This window comes from Otolemur garnettii, unplaced genomic scaffold, assembly GCF_000181295.1.
Source record: "Otolemur garnettii isolate 467f Iridium unplaced genomic scaffold, OtoGar3 scaffold00223, whole genome shotgun sequence".
NCBI classification, from domain to species: domain Eukaryota; kingdom Metazoa; phylum Chordata; class Mammalia; order Primates; family Galagidae; genus Otolemur; species Otolemur garnettii.
In genome coordinates this window covers 1,550,006-1,568,332 of record NW_003852618.1, presented here as the reverse complement: position 1 = coordinate 1,568,332, position 18,327 = coordinate 1,550,006, and the positions used below count along the sequence as shown (strand labels likewise).

At 39.1% G+C, this 18,327-nt stretch overlaps 3 protein-coding genes across 3 annotated transcripts; 2 read left to right on the top strand and 1 right to left on the bottom strand.

Moving 5' to 3' along the window:
• Positions 1-3,358: 3,358 nt before the first annotated feature.
• On the bottom strand, positions 3,359-3,795 carry LOC100941322 (histone H2A type 1-H). The gene has a single exon (XM_003801855.3). It carries the CDS (start codon positions 3,786-3,788, stop codon positions 3,402-3,404), a length of 387 nt encoding a protein of 128 aa, XP_003801903.1. The 5' UTR covers positions 3,789-3,795; the 3' UTR covers positions 3,359-3,401.
• Positions 3,796-4,092: 297 nt separating this feature from the next.
• LOC100942260 (histone H2B type 1-like) lies at positions 4,093-4,509 on the top strand. The gene has a single exon (XM_003801858.3). It carries the CDS (start codon positions 4,093-4,095, stop codon positions 4,471-4,473), a length of 381 nt encoding a protein of 126 aa, XP_003801906.1. The 3' UTR covers positions 4,474-4,509.
• A 5,965-nt stretch (positions 4,510-10,474) lies between these two features.
• Positions 10,475-10,837, top strand: LOC105888223 (histone H4). The gene has a single exon (XM_023508093.1). The coding sequence runs from the start codon at positions 10,494-10,496 to the stop codon at positions 10,803-10,805; it is 312 nt and encodes a 103-aa protein (XP_023363861.1). The 5' UTR covers positions 10,475-10,493; the 3' UTR covers positions 10,806-10,837.
• The last annotated feature ends 7,490 nt before the right edge of the window (positions 10,838-18,327 follow it).

The window sequence follows — 18,327 nt, the reverse complement described above, 5'->3', positions numbered from 1 at the left end:
TGGGGAATCCCAAATGAAAGTAAAACACATTAACCTGCTAATTTCGCTAAAGTCAGCTTCCATTAAACCATAAGAGGCATTGCCCCATTCATTGTTGTATTCAGACTTCTAAGCATCTGTAACTTTATGATCTCTTCCATTCTCATCTTCTAAGCACTTAAGACTCCCTGGCAAATTGTTTTGGGTATGTGTTCTTATGCTTATTCCTCCTCAACTGATAACAACTTGTGAAACATGAGTGGAAAGATCATAGTATGTTTACATTATTTTAAAAAGCAAATTGAATTCTCTATCTTGTTTCACTTGGCTATTTATGTATGCTATTCAGTTACCAGAACTGGTTACATTATTTTAAAAAATTTTTTTGATTACAAGATCACTAACATAACCATTGCAATCTGCTTATTTTTTACCTTCCTATGAGTGGGTTTGTGGGAAGTAGGACCCATGATTTTCACATATATAATTTAGAATAATTAATAATTTAGTTTGATTTAGGATGACTAATATTTTAAAAAATTAATGTTCTATTACTTTCTATTGGAATCAAAACCTTAGGCAAAACAACATACTGAGTGTTCCTCTCTCAGGAGTTAGTCTTCCTATGGAAAGGAAGATTCACTAATTTGGAGGGGAGCAATGCCCCCAAGGACACTTGGGGGCCCTGCTATTGCTATTCCAGTCTAAAACCAACTGCTTTAAAAGACTTTTTTTTTTAAAAAAAAAAACAAGGTCTTACTATATTGCTCAGGCTGGGGCACAGTGGCATGATCATAGCTCACTGTACCCTCCAACTTCTAGGAGCAATCCTTCAATTCTGCCTCAGTCTCCCCAGGTAGCTAAGTCTACAGGCATGGCCACCAAGCCCAGCTATTTGTGTGTATGTGTGTAGAGACAGGGTCTTGCTATGTTGCCCAAGCTGGCAGATTGGTATTCTTGAGTGTGTAAGTAGTAAATTTCTTCTTTCTGGGTTAGGAAACTTAAGAGTTCTTAATAAATCAGTAAGGGACCACATAGATTGCCTGGTCTGCTCAGATCCAATACACTTGCTGGTTGTGTAGGGCACCCTTTTCTGGAGATATACAGCCAATATACTTCTCTCAGTTAACTTTTCAGTTCTTATTAAAAGAAGAGTTATTTATTCAGGGGCAGTGAGTGGTTCTAGTTATGTGGATATGGATACTCTATGTCTCTCAAATATTCTGGACACTCTAATGTCTGTAGTTATATGGACATGGATACTCTCTTTATCTCAAATATTCCATGTGCTGATAGGCTTCTGATAGGCTTCTATCAAAGTTCTTTCTGTCTCTCAAATATTCCATATGCTAATAGGCTTCTGGCAAAGTTCTTTCTGAACTATGAACATGCTTTCATCTCTCTGTACAGAAACTGAGTTTTGCTGTAGTAATAGTACATAAAAAGGAATACTCTATGACATCAGATTAATTCGGCCCATGCTAATGGGTAGATGGTGATGCCATTACTAAGACAAGGATCCCTAGGAAGTAGAATTGATGATGATGATCATTTTGGGATATGGATTTTGAGTTTTTTTCTGGTGAGCTACAATTATTTCAAAAGATAGATGAATATGCATGGATGGAATTCAGAAGATAAATCTGGAATACTCATACAAATTTGGAGTCATTAGCAAGAAAAGGTATTTAAAACTTAGAGTGGACTATAAATCCCATCTGGCTTAGGCTTATCCTTTGTAATCTTAATTTTATTTCCAGTGTCAGACTTTGTATTATTTGTCTGCTCATATCACAAGCCACACGTCTCTGGCAATGCTCATGCTCTGCTGGATCCCCATACTTCCCAATTCCTAATTTATTTTAGTCATTTGATCAAATGTTAACTTACACTGAGTTTATGCTTCCTCTGTGTTTCCCTAATTCCCCATGTCACTTCCATAGTTATTCTTGCTATGTTGCCTTTAATTATTTGTTTTTGGATGTTTCTACCTAATGGATTATATTTCATTAGGACAGGCACTGTTTTTTTAATGCTTTACCTTTAACGTATGGCACCTAAGTGTGAAATAAATATATTTTTAAAGAATATTAGAATTTAATGAAAGAAAAATGTTTCGTGTGCCTGAATTTCCTGAGATAACAAAAATGATACACACCATAAAAGTTCCAATCTTTTCCAAGGCCCAGATAAAAGGATTTCAGTATGCCTATATATAGAGAAATGGACAATGTGGATCTTATGGCCTTTGGCTTTTCAGAAAAGAACTTTTTTTTTTTTTTTCCCAACTGTAGGTGTCTATCCATTACTGCTCTTAGAATCATCTTCATAGCATCCAGAACCACCATCATTATCACATGCCTGTACTAGTATGCTTAGCCAGCTACTTTTCTGCCAATGTACTAAGCAACTATTTAACTCATTTACTTAATCATAACAATGTTCATAGGATAGATTTGGAACATGAAAAAAAACAGGTACAAAAAGGTTAACTACAAATATTATAAAAAATTGAACAAAGAGATAACAGAATGAAACTTACACAGTAAAGGTAACCATTAATTCATAAAATTTTATTTTAGCATTACAATACACACATACATGCTAAGTGGGCCATTGCCCAATGTACACATGCATATGTTTGAAAACCCCTTAATTTGAAAATTTCTAAGGCCAGTTTTCTTTTTATTCCAAACTCCAGTAAATGCAGATATTTTAAAAACGTACAACCAATGTGCACACTCATAACATGTACTACTATATTTTTACAAACATAAGCAGTGAGTGCCTTCTTGACAAGATATTGGGAAAGAGGGCTGTGGATTCTGCCCTCAGTTTAGTCTGAGGCAAACTATAAAGAAATGTAATGTCAAATAGAACTATACATTACTACTTCTACTAAGCAGACCAACAAAATATTCTATGCAACTAAATTTAAGTGTGAGATAATCACTTTATTCCATAGGGTTTTCTTGATCCTTAATTGCAAAACACTTCTGTGCCCTAGCAAACCCCTATCTTTATAGGGACGTTATTTATCCCTAAAATTGAAATTCATTACTTAAGCCACCTACAGCTAATTTGCAGATGTGAACCTAGGTTATCTAATAATCACCATTGACATCTTATATCACCTTAACGTTCTTTTGAACTCAATATAAACGACCTAGAGATTGCAGCACATTCAGAAAAGTGTCAAGTGAGCTTTAACGTGTTGACAGACTGCCTTGCAGGTTCCCACAAACTAGAGAAGGAACACAAATTCTGGCAACGAAGACTTGGAAATTAAGGTTAAGACTTACGGCCAACTCAGAAACATCAGGGCATTGAGAACTTAACAATAAAGAATCGTGTCACCTTTTATGACTATGTTAGTGGCTCTAAAAAGAGCCTTTGTTTTTAAACGCTTCCCAACTTGGTCTTTACTTGGCCTTGTGGTGACTCTCAGTTTTCTTAGGCAGCAAAACAGCCTGGATGTTGGGCAGCACGCCGCCCTGCGCGATCGTGACTTTTCCCAGTAGCTTGTTGAGCTCCTCGTCGTTGCGGATGGCCAGCTGCAAATGGCGAGGAATAATGCGAGTCTTCTTGTTGTCTCGGGCCGCGTTGCCTGCCAGCTCCAGGATCTCGGCAGTCAGGTACTCCAGCACTGCTGCCAGGTAGACTGGAGCACCAGCGCCTACTCTCTCCGCATAGTTTCCTTTCCGGAGAAGGCGGTGGACACGGCCCACTGGGAACTGAAGGCCGGCTCGCGAAGAACGAGTTTTGGCCTTGGCTCGAGCCTTGCCTCCCTGCTTGCCACGACCAGACATAGTGGGAAACCTTCAGACACAGTCAGAAAGCTAAAACCACCGCGAAAGAAGTAGATTTTATAGCCTCTGATGGGCGCGAAAAGAAAACCATAGGACTGGCTAAACTTGATTTTCATTTGGACCAATGGAACGCGAGTATGCAGGATACGCATTTTGATTGGGTAAAGCTGTCTTTAGACGTCATTCAAATATAGCCACCAATCATCACAGCCTTTTAGCACTCCTAATTTGCATGACCCCCTTTAAATAAGGAGGACAGTCCAAGCCTGCCATTTTTCTCCGCTTTTTTGTTTTTCCTCTCGCCATGCCTGAACCGGCCAAATCAGCTCCAGCCCCTAAAAAGGGGTCAAAGAAAGCCATTAATAAGGCACAAAAGAAGGACGGCAAGAAGCGCAAGCGCAGTCGCAAGGAGAGCTACTCGGTGTACGTGTACAAGGTGCTAAAGCAGGTCCATCCGGACACTGGTATTTCTTCTAAGGCTATGGGCATCATGAATTCCTTCGTCAACGACATTTTTGAGCGCATTGCGGGTGAAGCTTCTCGTCTGGCCCATTACAACAAGCGTTCGACCATCACTTCCAGGGAGATCCAGACTGCCGTCCGCCTGCTGCTGCCCGGCGAATTGGCCAAGCACGCCGTGTCGGAGGGCACCAAGGCCGTCACCAAGTACACCAGCTCCAAATGAATACCAAGCTGTAGAAGTGTCGTCGGTTTCTCCCTACACCCCAAAGGCTCTTTTCAGAGCCTCCCACTTTTTCTAAAAAAGAGCCAGTTCACTTCTAGTTATGTATTTGTCTAAAATAGAAATGGCCGTTTTGTACTACTTGAATGCGTAATTGGTATTAAGCAAAATACTGTATTTCCTAGTTTTCTTTTTGTACTTACTTATTTTGGCATTTCTCAGCTGCAGTTGCCCTATTGATAGACAAGTTTTGTATGGTTCCAGAAGAACTAATCTAAATTCTATTACCAACTCTGCTTGATGTTAAGTGTTTGAAAATGCTAGTGTACTGCAAGTAGCTAGAGAGTCTGAATGGTTCCTGGAGTTCTCTTTCAAGTTATATTTTGACAATCATAGTTCGCTCATTATTGAAAATGATTATTGACTGTAATTCGAGCAATCATTTAAAGCTGGGTCTGGAAATTGTGAGTCAGTTGACAAAACGAAGCCTAAGTGTTTGCTTTCCAAATCCTTTGCAGGCTCACAACCCCTGCATTTTGTAGAAGCTTTTAATAGTTTGATGGTAAGATAAGCTTTAATGTTATAGTGCTGTGCTGACTTAAGACTTGGTGATTTAAAGTCATAAGGCTGCATAGTTGAGGTTTCCTTTTCTAGTTTCTAATTTTTTTTTCTTCTCCATGCAATTTACCTATACTCTGTTCTCCACTCCCCACCTCACCCTTATCTCTAAAATTAAGCATTGTTAAAAGGGTTAAATGGCTTTAAGGGATGCTATTATAGCACGTTTTGAAAAATAAACCTGAGTGTTTTATCTGTGTCAGCCTAAGTAGGAAGACTTGGAAAACTTCATTTCCTTTGCCTCTTTATCTCCCTTTGAAATAACAGTAAAGCAATGTGTGCCTTTTCCCTACTGGCAGGAAACCCTTGTGTTCTGATGCTAGAAGCCAAAATTAAAGTCATGTCTGGTTTGGGGTCTGTGCTGGACCACTCTCTGGAAGAACACAGGGAAGAACTACTGTTATATTTTTGCTGGAGAATAAGGTTAGGAAGTATTGGTTACCAAAAAAGGATGAATGTTACCGGTGCACTTTTCCTTAAGGCAAACTTCGAGATTTGCTTATTCAATCCATTTTCCCTTCTTTCATTCATATTATTTTGCAAACTGATCTTGAGTGCCTAATATGTGCTAAGAAAAGTTCCTGCAATGGGAAAATTCACAGTATTTTGGAAAGAAACAGTAAGAAAGTAGGGACTCTAAAGAGAAAATGGGAAGGCAGCAAAATGAAGACTGCCTACCTGGGCTTCCAATAAACTAGAGGAGTTTTTTTTTTTTTTTAAGAGCTGTTAGAGTCTGAAATGACTGGATATAAAATGCAGTTTTAAGATCCTGAGAAGTCTATGCCTTCAAAAGGGGTATGATGTGTATCTACTAGGGAAGGGTGGATTCTAGGCAGAATTTTAAAATCTTGTGAAGTGTAGGATTCACATTCATTACTCTGGTGGCTCCAACTGAGAGTAGATTGGAAGTAAGTGAGATCTAAGGTCAAGAGGAATGACAGCCAGTAGCAAGGCCCAAATGAAGGCCAGAAAAGAAGGTAGAAACAAGAGGAACAGATAAGGGAATTTAAGGAATAAAGGAGGCAGAAAGGGCAGACCTTGCTGCAGACTGACTTACAGGGGTCGGTGAAAGAGAGAAGGCAAACCTGGAATGATGTCCTGGTTTCAGCTTCTGCAACTGAAGGAGCTAAGAAGATTTCACCCCCAAATATGGTATGAAACACTGGAGGAGAGAATTTCCCTTTATCTGCATAAACTCTCCTGGCCTGGTGAGAGGATCAAAGGCTACAGTTTATTCGCCTTCCTTTCCCCTCCCCATTATCTCAAATTATTTCAGGAATAAGGGTTGAGAATGTAGGGAGATTTGGCTCAAATTATTTAGGTCATAAAAATTTGTCTCCCTGGTTAATTTACAAGTCAAAGTATTTCTTCTGCATCCATTCTTTCTCCCTAGCAACTGTTTATCATCTCAGTTTCTTCTCTCCCCTCTAAAAAGTGAGTATAAAGATATTTGCCATTGGAAAACTGGGTTATCATGCTGTGGTTTCAGAAGGAAGTTTGGTAGGAAAGGGGATTTGCTCAATTCATCCAGCCAGCAAATATTTATTGCACATTTACTCTGAGCCAGATGCTGTTTGAAGTCCTGTCAATGGCAGTAAGATGTTAAATTGAATCACATGAAATTGGCAACATTTGACTATTTTTGACCCATAGAAATGGCGGTTTCATGTGTTTCAGCCTAGGAATAATGTCCCTGGCCTCAGTAAAAACCCCACATTAATGGAAGAAAAAAAAGACGGGATTTCGGCTGTTAGTCTTTCTCTACCTCCTAGGAGTTTAAACATTCATTAAGTAAAGAATAGAATAGGACTTGTTAGTCTTCCTCTATCCACAATGGGTCTAGACATTCATTAAGTAAAGGATAGGACTTGCAGTATTTCTTCTGGTTCTGTCAAACATTCCTTCCAAGTTGTAGATTTATAGTAGATAACCTTCTGATCTTCTACAAGGCTTTCAGCAGATGACCTAAGTTAGTCTTTTACACTACATCATGAGTTACTGAGCTATGGCTGGCATACCCACCACCTCCTGAATTAATTACACATACAGCACTTCCCAAATGACACCAGAATGTTCATCAAACAGGACTCAAACCCATATAAAATAACTCCCTAACCCTAACTCAGGGCTGCCATTGTTAGATAATTGCCTCAGAAAGCTCCTTCCCCAGAAAGCCCCCTTCCTGCTCTTAAAGTTACAACTCCTTCCCAAGCACAGGGAATGGCCTGCTTACCTCATCACCCTGTTCCAATTACCCGCTGCCCGCCCCTAACAACTCTCCCTGTCCCCTCCCCAGCAGTAACTCCTTATTGGTTATCCCACCATCCCATCACCATTCTGAGACTTCCCTACATAAGGATACGTTTCTCCTCTCTCTCTCTCTCTCTCTCTCTCTCCCCCTCCCTCCCTCTCCCTCTCTCCCTCTCCTCCCCTCCCTCATTTCTGCTCTCCCTACTCTCTCTTATCTTCTCCACTCTTTCCTCATCTCTTTCCCCTCTCTTCTCTCCTCTTTTCTCTTCTGTTTTTCTCCCCTCCTTGTTGCTGCTCTGCAGCCTTCCCTCCCCCACCAGTAAAGACCTTTCCTACAAGCCTTAGTGGTCTGTGAAATCTCTGCCGGTAGAGTGCCTCCCTTTCAGCCACCATTTTTCATTTTTGCTGGCAGTCCCATCTGCTTGCAGATGCTCTTAATAAATCTCTATTAAATCTACGTGGCATGGTCTTTGTGGCACCTTTCAATAGCTATCAAAAACCTTTGAGAAAAATGTAGTAAGTGAAGAAAATTAGAATATCTTACCCCAAAATATATTTCTTTTATATATTTTGAGATGGCTACTGTAGGGACAAGGGGAAATTTGCCCTTTACCCCAAATTTTCACTCCAAATCAGCTCACAATTAAGGTAGATTAATAAGAGAAATGTTTATTCCCAAATACCATGTGCATGTGGAGAATCACAAGTGTGATGACCCAGTGTCTCAATGATGATCAGATATGTTTATAGGTGCCTTTTAGAAGGGAAGGGGGGAAATATAGAGTATAGGTGCAATAAATGGTTGCTAGGGAGAATGAATAAATCTGGGAAACAGACTGACTTGTAAACTAATCTGAGAGACAGATACTGTATTTTAAATGATTTGAGCCAGGTCTGCTAGCATTTAAGGGGAGGAAAAGAATTCATTTGCTCCCCTCCTCTCTGGACCTTTTCATCTGGTCAGTCTGGTTTTATGTAGTTAGAGGGAAAGTCCCTCCCGAACACTTTCTCATCTCAAATGGCTTTTAATTCAAAGTATTCTTTATGCCATTTTTAATTCAAAGTATTCTTTATGCCAAGTAGCCGTAGTTTGGGATGAAATTTCTTTAGTTTCTTCACTATCAAAGTTTCTTATGGGTGCAAAACTGTCTTTTGTCAGGGGAAATTTGCATTGGAAGAGAATTTCCATTAAACGCTTCCAGGTCTTACCTTAGGATCTGGGAAAGAGAAACTGAAATTCTGACACCTTTAAAGTTCTAAGAAGAATCATTTACCTCTCTCCTCAAAAGGCTACTACTTAGGAGGTTAATCTGCACAAGAAGACCACTTTTGCTAACCAAGCTTCCTCTCTCCCTTAACCTTTCCTGCCACAAAAAATCTGTTTGGCTACAACCCAAGCTCCCATTCTTTAAAAACCTCTGTACTTTATTGAGTTTTCATTCTTAAGGCTCCTGTGTATACATGTTAAAATAAACGTGTATTTTTCTCCAAGTAATCTGCCTAATGTCAGTGATTTTTCAGTGAACCTTTTTGGGGGCCAACAGCCTTGCTTTCTACATAAGATTAATCAAAATACCTTAAAATATGTATCCTTCTTGACAAAGGATTTCAGTTTTAGATTATTCTCAGGAAATAAATCATGAGCAGAAATTAGAACATCATTGCTAAGTACTAGACATTTTGTTAAAATGCATCATAGAAAATCTTTGTGACTGAATATTAAGCAGATATATGTAATCACTTTAAAATTTTTCACTAATGCAATTTTTCTAAATTTTAAACTGTGGACATCGATTCACTTTGGCAAGGGAACTTGATTCAATCATGGAATAAATAGAATTCTGGTAATAGTTCCTTATATGTATAGTTTCAAAGGTAGCATTTTATCTACCTCAAAGGTAGCAGGGAAAAGATTTATTTAAAAAATTTGGCTGATCTGGGTGGCACCTGTGGCTCAAGGAGTAGGGTGCTGGCCCCATATGCCAGAAGTGGTGGGTTCAAACCCAGGCCTGCCCTCCCCCCCAAAAAAGAATAATTTGACTGATCAATGAACTGCTAGGAAATTGGTTAAAATTATGGAAAATTCATAAGAAGGAATAATATGCTATTACGGAGAATTCATAAGAAGAAATAATAAACAGGACCGGAATTGTGGCTCACATGTATAGTCTCAGCGTTTTGGGAGGCTGAGGCTGAAAGCTCAGTTGAGTTGGAGACCAGTCTGGGCAACATAGCCAGCTCTGTCTCTACAAAGATAGAGCATGCTTACTGTCCTAGCTACTTCCAAAGGCTGAGTCAGGAGTACTGCTTGACTCCACAAGTTTGCAGTGGGCTGTTACAGCATCACTGTACTCCAGTCTAGTACATACAGTGAGATCCGTCTCAAAGAAATGAGAGAGAGAGAGAGAGAGAGAGCAATAACAACTAGACACCAAAATCATTTCTTTCAAAACTACTTTCGATAAGAGAAATTGATTAAAATATAGCGTAAAGAAGTTACAAAACATGCCAGGCGCAGGGGCTCACGCCTGTAATCCCAACACTCTGGGAGGCCAAGGCGGGTGGAATGCTGAGCGCAGGAGTTCGAGACCAGCCTGAGCAAGAGCGAAACCACCCCTGCCCCCACCTCAAATAGCCAGGCGTTGTAGTCCCAGTTAAGAGGCTGAGGCAAGGGAATCGCTTCAGCCCAAGAATCTGCTGTGACCTATGACGCCAGGGTAGTCTACCCAGGGCGACAGTGAAACTGTCTTAAAAAAAGGTACAAAACACCACAAACAGCACACACAAAGCATTAATTTGCTCAGTACACGTATCGTTTACTTGCTCATTAAAATATCTTGTGAGTTATTATTAGCGAGCTTTGTGTATAGGTATTCTTGACTGCCCTTTTTCCTATGTCTTTCTTTTGCATTCAAAGGCAGTTTACGTTTAAGATTTAAAACAAGGTAGTGTGCTACTTTACAAACAGAACAAGGAAGCAGGAAGCGCGCGTTTTTGGACAGAGCGCGGGTTAGAGTTTGCCCCCGGCTGTGGGGCGGGCTTTCCGCCGCCTTTATTCCGGTTCTCAATTCGGTCCGCAAGCGGCTATTTAAAGGGCTGCCCCAGGCTTAATCCTTCTAGAGGTCTTCGTGAGCCTTGCTGATTTGATCTTCGTCATGTCTGGTCGCGGCAAGGGAGGAAAGGGCCTTGGTAAAGGTGGAGCTAAGCGCCACCGTAAGGTTCTGCGAGATAACATCCAGGGCATTACTAAACCTGCAATTCGGCGCTTGGCCCGCCGCGGCGGAGTTAAGCGTATTTCTGGCCTCATTTACGAAGAGACTCGCGGGGTTCTCAAGGTATTTCTGGAGAACGTAATCCGAGATGCTGTCACCTACACGGAGCATGCAAAGCGCAAGACGGTGACCGCCATGGACGTGGTGTACGCACTCAAGCGCCAGGGTCGCACCTTGTATGGCTTCGGCGGCTAGTCGCGTTAGCTTTTTGCTCTTATGTTTTCAAAAGGCCCTTTTCAGGGCCCCCCTAACTTTACGCTGAGGAGCTGTGACGCTGTGATCGTTAAAAGGTTTCTCCAGGGTTTTTTGGGCAATTTTTTGTCGGAGCCAGGTTTGAACGCACCTCCGGTGCTTGGGGCTGGCGCCCAGCTTTCTCCTGTTATTCTAAATTTGCCTTAACAGTGAAAATTCTTTCCTACCCGAAAGGTATGTTTTTGCAGCTTGTTCTGCCTTTTAGCGGCACATAAACGTACAGTTTGGGGACATTGCTGTCTGTTAGATATTTTAGGCATATTTGTGTAAGTCGATGCTATGAGGTCTTAAATTTACTGCATACTTAGCCCAAGGGATTTGTTACTTGTTGGAGGCTTTCGTAATTTGAATGGACACAGAAACTTAAATACTCGATAACATTTGATAACAAGAGTCTTAACCTAATAGGGTGTTCGGTAATACTCCTACGTTTCTGAAAGGCAACTTCGCAGGGGAGTGCTCTTTACAAATCTTAAAACGGTTTTTTTTCTTTTTGAGACAATCTCAAGCTGTTGTGCTGGGTGAAGTGCAGTGGCGTCATTGCTCACAGCAACTTCAAAGTCTTGGGCTCAAGCGATCTTACCTCAGTTTTTCTGTTTTTAGTAGTTGCTGGTGTCTCTTTGCTCAGGCTGGTCTCGAACCTGTGAGGTCAAGCTATCCATCCGCCTGGGCCTTCTAAAGTGTTACCATTACAAGGCTAGAGCCACCGCGCCAGTATAAAGTGTACAAGATTTGGTAAGTGCATTTTGAGTGGTTAATTAAAGCTTAGCATTAATCATGGGACATTTTAGTGATGAGAACATTTAATAAAACTACTCCTGGCGATTTTCCAGTATACAGTAAAGTTAACTTGTCATACTGTACAATAGGTCTCCAGAATTTATTAAACCTTTCTGAGTTTATTCTCTGACCAGCATCTCCCCTCTGCATTCCCACTTTCGTTCCCTGGCAACCATCCTACATTATAAGTGAAGTCATGCAATACGTCTTTCGGTGCCTGGCTTATTTCACTTAATCCTCCCAGCTTCTATTGTTGTAGAACATGGCAGGTTTTATTTTTTTAAGACTGAATAGTATTTCATTTTATACATACCACATTTTCTTTATTCATCAGTGATATTTAAGTTGATTCCCTGTGAGATTTTAAATTTGAATTCATAAATAGAATCTAGTAAGTAAAGCTACTTTTTTTGTTGGGTATTTTTGGTGAGGCTCAATCAACAGTCATTAAGTGCTATTTGTGATGGTAAAATGATGAATGCAAGTCATTAGTGATATAAAAAACTCAGAAGGAATAAATTACAGTAGCATTGGTTCAGATACACCAAAAATACCAAAACCTGTGGTCTGTGAAGTGCAGATGTATTTTTTTTCTAAAAATTTTGAGGTTTTTGTATGAAATGTACATATTTTTAAATCTTGAAAAATTGTAAGCTCTGAAATTACTAATGGACCAAATTTTTCTTTGGACATAAAGAATGCAATCTTTTTAAGATGGAAAAAAATATAAATAAAAACTTAAGATGTAAATGTTCTGTTTTACAACTTTGTACTATCAAAAGTAAAGAGATGTGAAATGCTTAAGTACAATCATTAGAAGCAAATGACTTGGGATCAAATTTATTTCTAGTGGGAATTTGGGTTAAGATACAGATAGTCTCTAAGGCCTCTACTTCTTTATTTGAACAATTGTGTGATGATGATAGTACTTAGCTCAAAAGGCTGTTGTAAGGATTAAATGAAGGTGGAGAACACACAGTACAACATGAAACAATTAATATTACTCATTTATGTCTTTCATCTGACTTTGTGACCCCTGGGTGAGAGGAATCTTTTAAAAGAATCACATTCCAGAACTACTAATTTAGTCAGCTATTGTGTGATTAGATTTAGGGATAAGCTAGTCTATTATGAAACCAATAGAAATATTTCACTGTCAGTACATTTTTTCAGTTTTTGCAAATGGGAGATATTATCGTGATTATTCCTACACTGTCATACCTTCTCCTTAGCTGTACTTATTATTCTGGGTGATAAATGAAGGACAGCATCCTTCTCTACCTTTCTGAGAATGTCTACAGCATCTTTCCCTAACTCCATGTTCTCACTACCTTTCTACTTATTTCTTTTTTTCCGGTAGGAAAAAAAAATCCCACACATCATGTAGATCAGTGTTTTGTCTCTTAAATAACCACATATATGAAAAAGATGGGAAAGTTTTTTGTATGTTTAAATATAAACTGGTTCCTTCCTTGGACCAATTAAATCAGAATCTCTAGGTTTGGGTCGCCTCAGATATGACTCATTAGAAATTCCCATTAAATACTGGTCCCACAGAGCTTTGAAGTTTATGGGAAAATCTTGTGTTTTAATATCATTTTCTTCTTAGCAGTTTCTTATCAACTTCACCTTTGAATAACATAACACATCCAAAGGCTGTTAAACTCTGAGCTCCCAAAGCTCTGAACCACATTAAGGGATGAAGCATGGATTATTCTTTGTTGTAAATATCCATTATTGTATTGAGTGGCTATGTGTCACATTCAGGATTTCAAAATATTTTTAATTTTTATTTATTTTTTAGAGACAGTCTAGCTGTGTCACTCAGGCTGGAGTGCAGTGGCAAAATCATAGCTCACTGCAGCCTTGAACTCATGGGCTCATTGCAACTCACAGCAACTTCAAACTCCTGGACTCAAATGATTCTTCTGCCTCAGCCTCCCAAATAGCTAGGACCACAGGGCCATCAAGCCCCTCCAATTTTCTATTTTTGGTAGAGATAGGTCTCAATTTGTTGAATCTGGTCTTGAACTCCAGAGCTCCAATGGTCCTCCCTGCTGGCTTCCTAGAGCACTAGGATTACAGATGTAAGCCACTGCACACTAGCCCTGGCTAATTTTTAATTTTTTTTTTTGTAGAAATAGGGTCCCACTATGTTGTTCAATCTGGTCCTGAACTTCTAGCCTCAAGTGATTCTCCTGCCTCAGCGCCTCAGTTTCTCAAAGTGCTTGGGACTTACAGGCATGAGCCACCACATCCAGCCCCGAATAAGTTCTTATCTTTCTCCCAAGAAAGCATGTAAGTCAAAACCCACGCTTTTAATTTATCTACAACTAACGGATTAACAAGTGTTGCATAAAAAGAGCTAGCTGAAAACATTTGCTAGATTCAACAGTTGGAGTTAAGATACCAGAAAGCTAGGACGACTGCTTGGTTTTCCTCTCCAACTATACTGGGAAATCCCCTTAAAAAGAAACCATAATTTTTATTTATTCTAAAACCTTAACAGAAAAAAGTATCATGACTCAAGGCCCTAAGAAGTACCATGTATTACTTTACATGGATTTGGCAATTTTGCCACTTGTTTAGGACTCTAAGGCAGTGAAAAATTTTTCCTTAGTATACTCAGTAGAGGTCTCAACAGAGAAAGTTAATTCATTCACTAAATATTTATTGAATGACTAATGTGCTTCAGCTACTGTATTTGACATGGTGTTACAGCAACAATAACAAAATCTTGCCCATGGTATTTACTAGAAGTCTAAAAATAAACTAATAAACAATCTCCACTTTGCTATATCCAGTGGCCAATTGTCAATCTTCATTTTACTTGACCTTTTGTAAACATTGACATAGTGGATCTTAACAGTTTTTCCTTGCTATGTTTTATTCACTTGGTTCTGCCTTACCAGTGGCTCTACATCTGTTGGTAGTTCATCTCTTCTTCCCTAATGTTGGATGGCACAGAGCTAAGTTTTTACAACTTTTCTCTATACACTCACTTCCATGGAAATCTCATCAGGCTCAGGCTTTAAATACCATCAGTACATCAATGACATCCAATTTTACATCTCCAGCCCAGGTTTCTCTCCCAAACTTCAGACATATATCCAATCCCTTACTTTTTTTCTTCACATGGATGTTTAGAGACATCTTAAGGTTAACAAGTCCAAAATAAAACCCCTGATAGTCCCCCTTCCAATGTTTTTCCATTGAAGAACTACCCTCATCTAGTTGGAGGTAACTTTGTCCTTGTCTTTTTTCATACTTATATGCAACTTCCTAGGGATCTCTCTTGTTGGCCTTGAAGATACATATGGAAACTGACCAATTGCAATTCTCAATACTTCCATGCCACCCACCTGTATAAGTAACTATCATCCCCAGATTACTGACTTCAACCTCCTTGTTGTTTTCCTGACCCCTCACTGTCTTGTGGGAAGTTACTTTGATATTCTCATAGCCTCCAAATACAGTACCCTGGCACAAAAATACTCAGACCAAATTAAAATGGAGGTGGGGGGGATGAATGTTCATTAAATGAATTTAAACTTGCAGCATGGGAAAATAAATGAGATATACATTAGCAGGAGTACAATGTTCATATATCTTATTTGTTTTACTGTTGCACCAGCCTTCTTCACTGATGATGTGCTTATGGAGTCCAGGTTTGAGTAAGGAGGTCCACAAATGGTGAGTACTCTGGGCCAGTAACAGACACCTGATATAGGGGCCATAATGAATTAAGAGGTACTGAATTAAGGCACCACATGTCGAGTATATTTAGTATTTTATGAATACTTAGTGTTGCATGTACCTCATGCATAGTGTCCAGGTGTATTTTGTATGAATTATAATGGAGAACCAAGTGCAGCAGAGAGGGGCGAGTGCAGTGGGAAGATGGGGTCCCTAGGAAGATGAGGAGACCACAGCACAGCCCATGCTGCCGCTGGTGCCAACCCCAGAGCCACGCTTAGACCTAGTACGTCCTCCTCTGGCTGCACTACTGCTCTGTGAGCATTTCACAGGCCTAGCCGTGGTACAGTGTTCCCCCCCATTCAGGAATGAACAGAGACCCAAATTTCCTAGGCCTGGGCAAGTTCAAGAAAGGAATGGCTCATTCACCTTGCCCTGAGCAGAGGGAACTGTATCCATTCATTTGTTACCACGTCCTGGCCAAATGTAAATAAAAAGGACCTATGTCCTATGCGAATATATATACCCCTGGACAAAGGACCCAGGTGGAGATTTTCCAACTTGTGTCCTTCTCTCTGCCAGGACCTCTGGTGCTTTTTCTGTGTTCTTTTCTGTATAATAAATCCTATCTTACTACTGATCTGTGGTTAGTGGGTTCATTCTTCAGATCCCTGAGACCAAAGGACCTACTGAAGAAAGAAATTTGGGTAACAATATCTCATGAATATTATTTGTCTCTTGATCTTTTATTCTTTTATATATTTAAACACACATACTCTAGCTACGTTTTATACTGAACACATAAGTTTCATCCATCACATTTCTCTGTAGCACTGAATACTCTCAAGTAGTATAAGAAATGAATATTTCAAAATGTCAGAAAACCAAGACTAACCATTTTATCAAATATAATCAGATCCTTGGATGGGTATTTTACAATAAAGTATTTCAAATTGTACCTTTTATTCAACTTGATATGTTTTAATGATATAGTTGTGAAAAGATAAAAAAGCTTTAAGAAAGATTACCTAAGTTTTAAGTTAAAAACTGCATCCTTAGGGCACCTGTGGCTCAAAGGAGTAGGGTGCCAGCCCCATATGCTGAGGGTGTGCCCCAGCCAAAAAACTGCAAAACAAAAACAAAAACAAAAAAAACCCCTGCATCCTTATTCAAAGTAATGAGATTTAGTAAAAACATTTTACATAATGTCCACTTTTCTGTGTTGTTTTGTAGAAAGGCATTTTTTTTTTAATTTTAGGAGGCAGTTTGAAAAAGGTAGCAACTTCAGGTATGTTAGGAAGGCATTAATAAAGAAACTTTAGCCACAAATTCATTAATTTTTGCTTTCTTGATCTTGAGTGAAACAGTTTGCTTTTATTATGCTCTAGAAGATCTTAAATCAAGAGTATTAGAATTGTGAGTTCAAAAGCAAGTTTCAAAGATGCTGCCCAAAGACAAACCTGTTCTGGAAAAGGGAAAGGGGGAGCAGCCTTTGGAAGTGACAGTTTTGCCAAAAAGACTCAGGATCCCAAAGGTGGTGGCAATGCAGTAAAGATCAGACACGTTCTTCACAGGGCAAAATCATGGAAGCCATGGAAAAGTTAAAGTCTGGAATGAGATTCAGTGAAGTGGCTGCACAACAGAGAAGATAAAATGAGGCAAGGGGGCAACTTGTGTTTGCTGACCAGAGCACCAGTGGTAAGACCTTTTCAGGAAGTAGCATTTGCCTTGCCTGTAAGTGGAATGGATAAACCTGATTGGCCAGTTAAGACAAAATTTGGATATCATATTATTATTGAAGGGAGAAAATAAATCATATGAAAGACTGAAAAAAAAAAAGGAATATTAGCATAGACTGTAGTTGAGTATGGCGGGTTATCTGGTACAGTCCTTTCTTAAAGTTCTTTTGATGTGCCTTGAAAACTCATTTTCAGACCCATATTTTGTAGCAGAAGCCATTAGGTCAGTGGCTTGTTGCATTAATCAACATTATCAGTATGGGGAAGAATAGAATCTTTAAGTGTCATACTATCAATAGCAAAGACACTGGAAAAATCTCTAGGCCCTTTTTATATATCACAAAGTATTCGGACTTATTACCATCAAATAATGTCATTTATACCTAGGAATAAAATCAGTTTGCGGCAGTTTTGTGCTAGTCTTTTCTGTGAACTTAAGTATTTTCTATTCATCTTTGCCCAAATAACTTTGTACATTTTTTGTAGAGATGGGAGTCTTGCTATATTGCCTCAAGCAATCCCCCTGTCCAAGCCTCTCAAAATAGGGCATAAACACAGGCCACTGTGCCTAGCCTACTAATATCAAATACTTTTTATCTAGTTAAACTCAAGGATGTTAGTTTCCTTTGATTTGCTCTTTTTAAAAAATATTGTGCAATATAACAGTTCTCACAGTTGTATATGGCTAATTACAGATATAAATTATCTTCTCTTATGAAAAGCAAAATCAAATATTTGTAGTCTAGTGGCTACTTAGGAAACTCCCAAAACAGTTTAGATATAAGCAGCATATTAACAGTTTCATTACTCAAAATCTCAGACCTTGAATTGAAAAAGGTAAAACCAAAATGTTTTCTTATGTTTGTTCTATGTTTCATTACAAGATATGAACATAAATCTGTTTTCTAAAAACAAAATATTAGTCATAAAAATAACATTGAAATTATGCACAATATACTTAGCTTTTTTTTTTTTTTTTTCAGTTTTTGGCCGCTGGGTTTGAACCCGCCTCCTCCCGAATACGGGACCAGCACCCTACCCTTTTGAGCCACAGCCACTGCCCCTTACCTTTTTTTTAAGGTACAATTTTTGTCAAAATTATATTCAAGAAATCATTAGATTGCCATAGACCCTTAGAAAATCCTGGGGAAATATAACCCCAAACAAAATCTCCCAAGCCAGAAAACTCCATAAAGAAAGTGGACAAAAGTTTAATTTTTTTTTTTTTTTTTTTTTTTGAGACAGTCTCA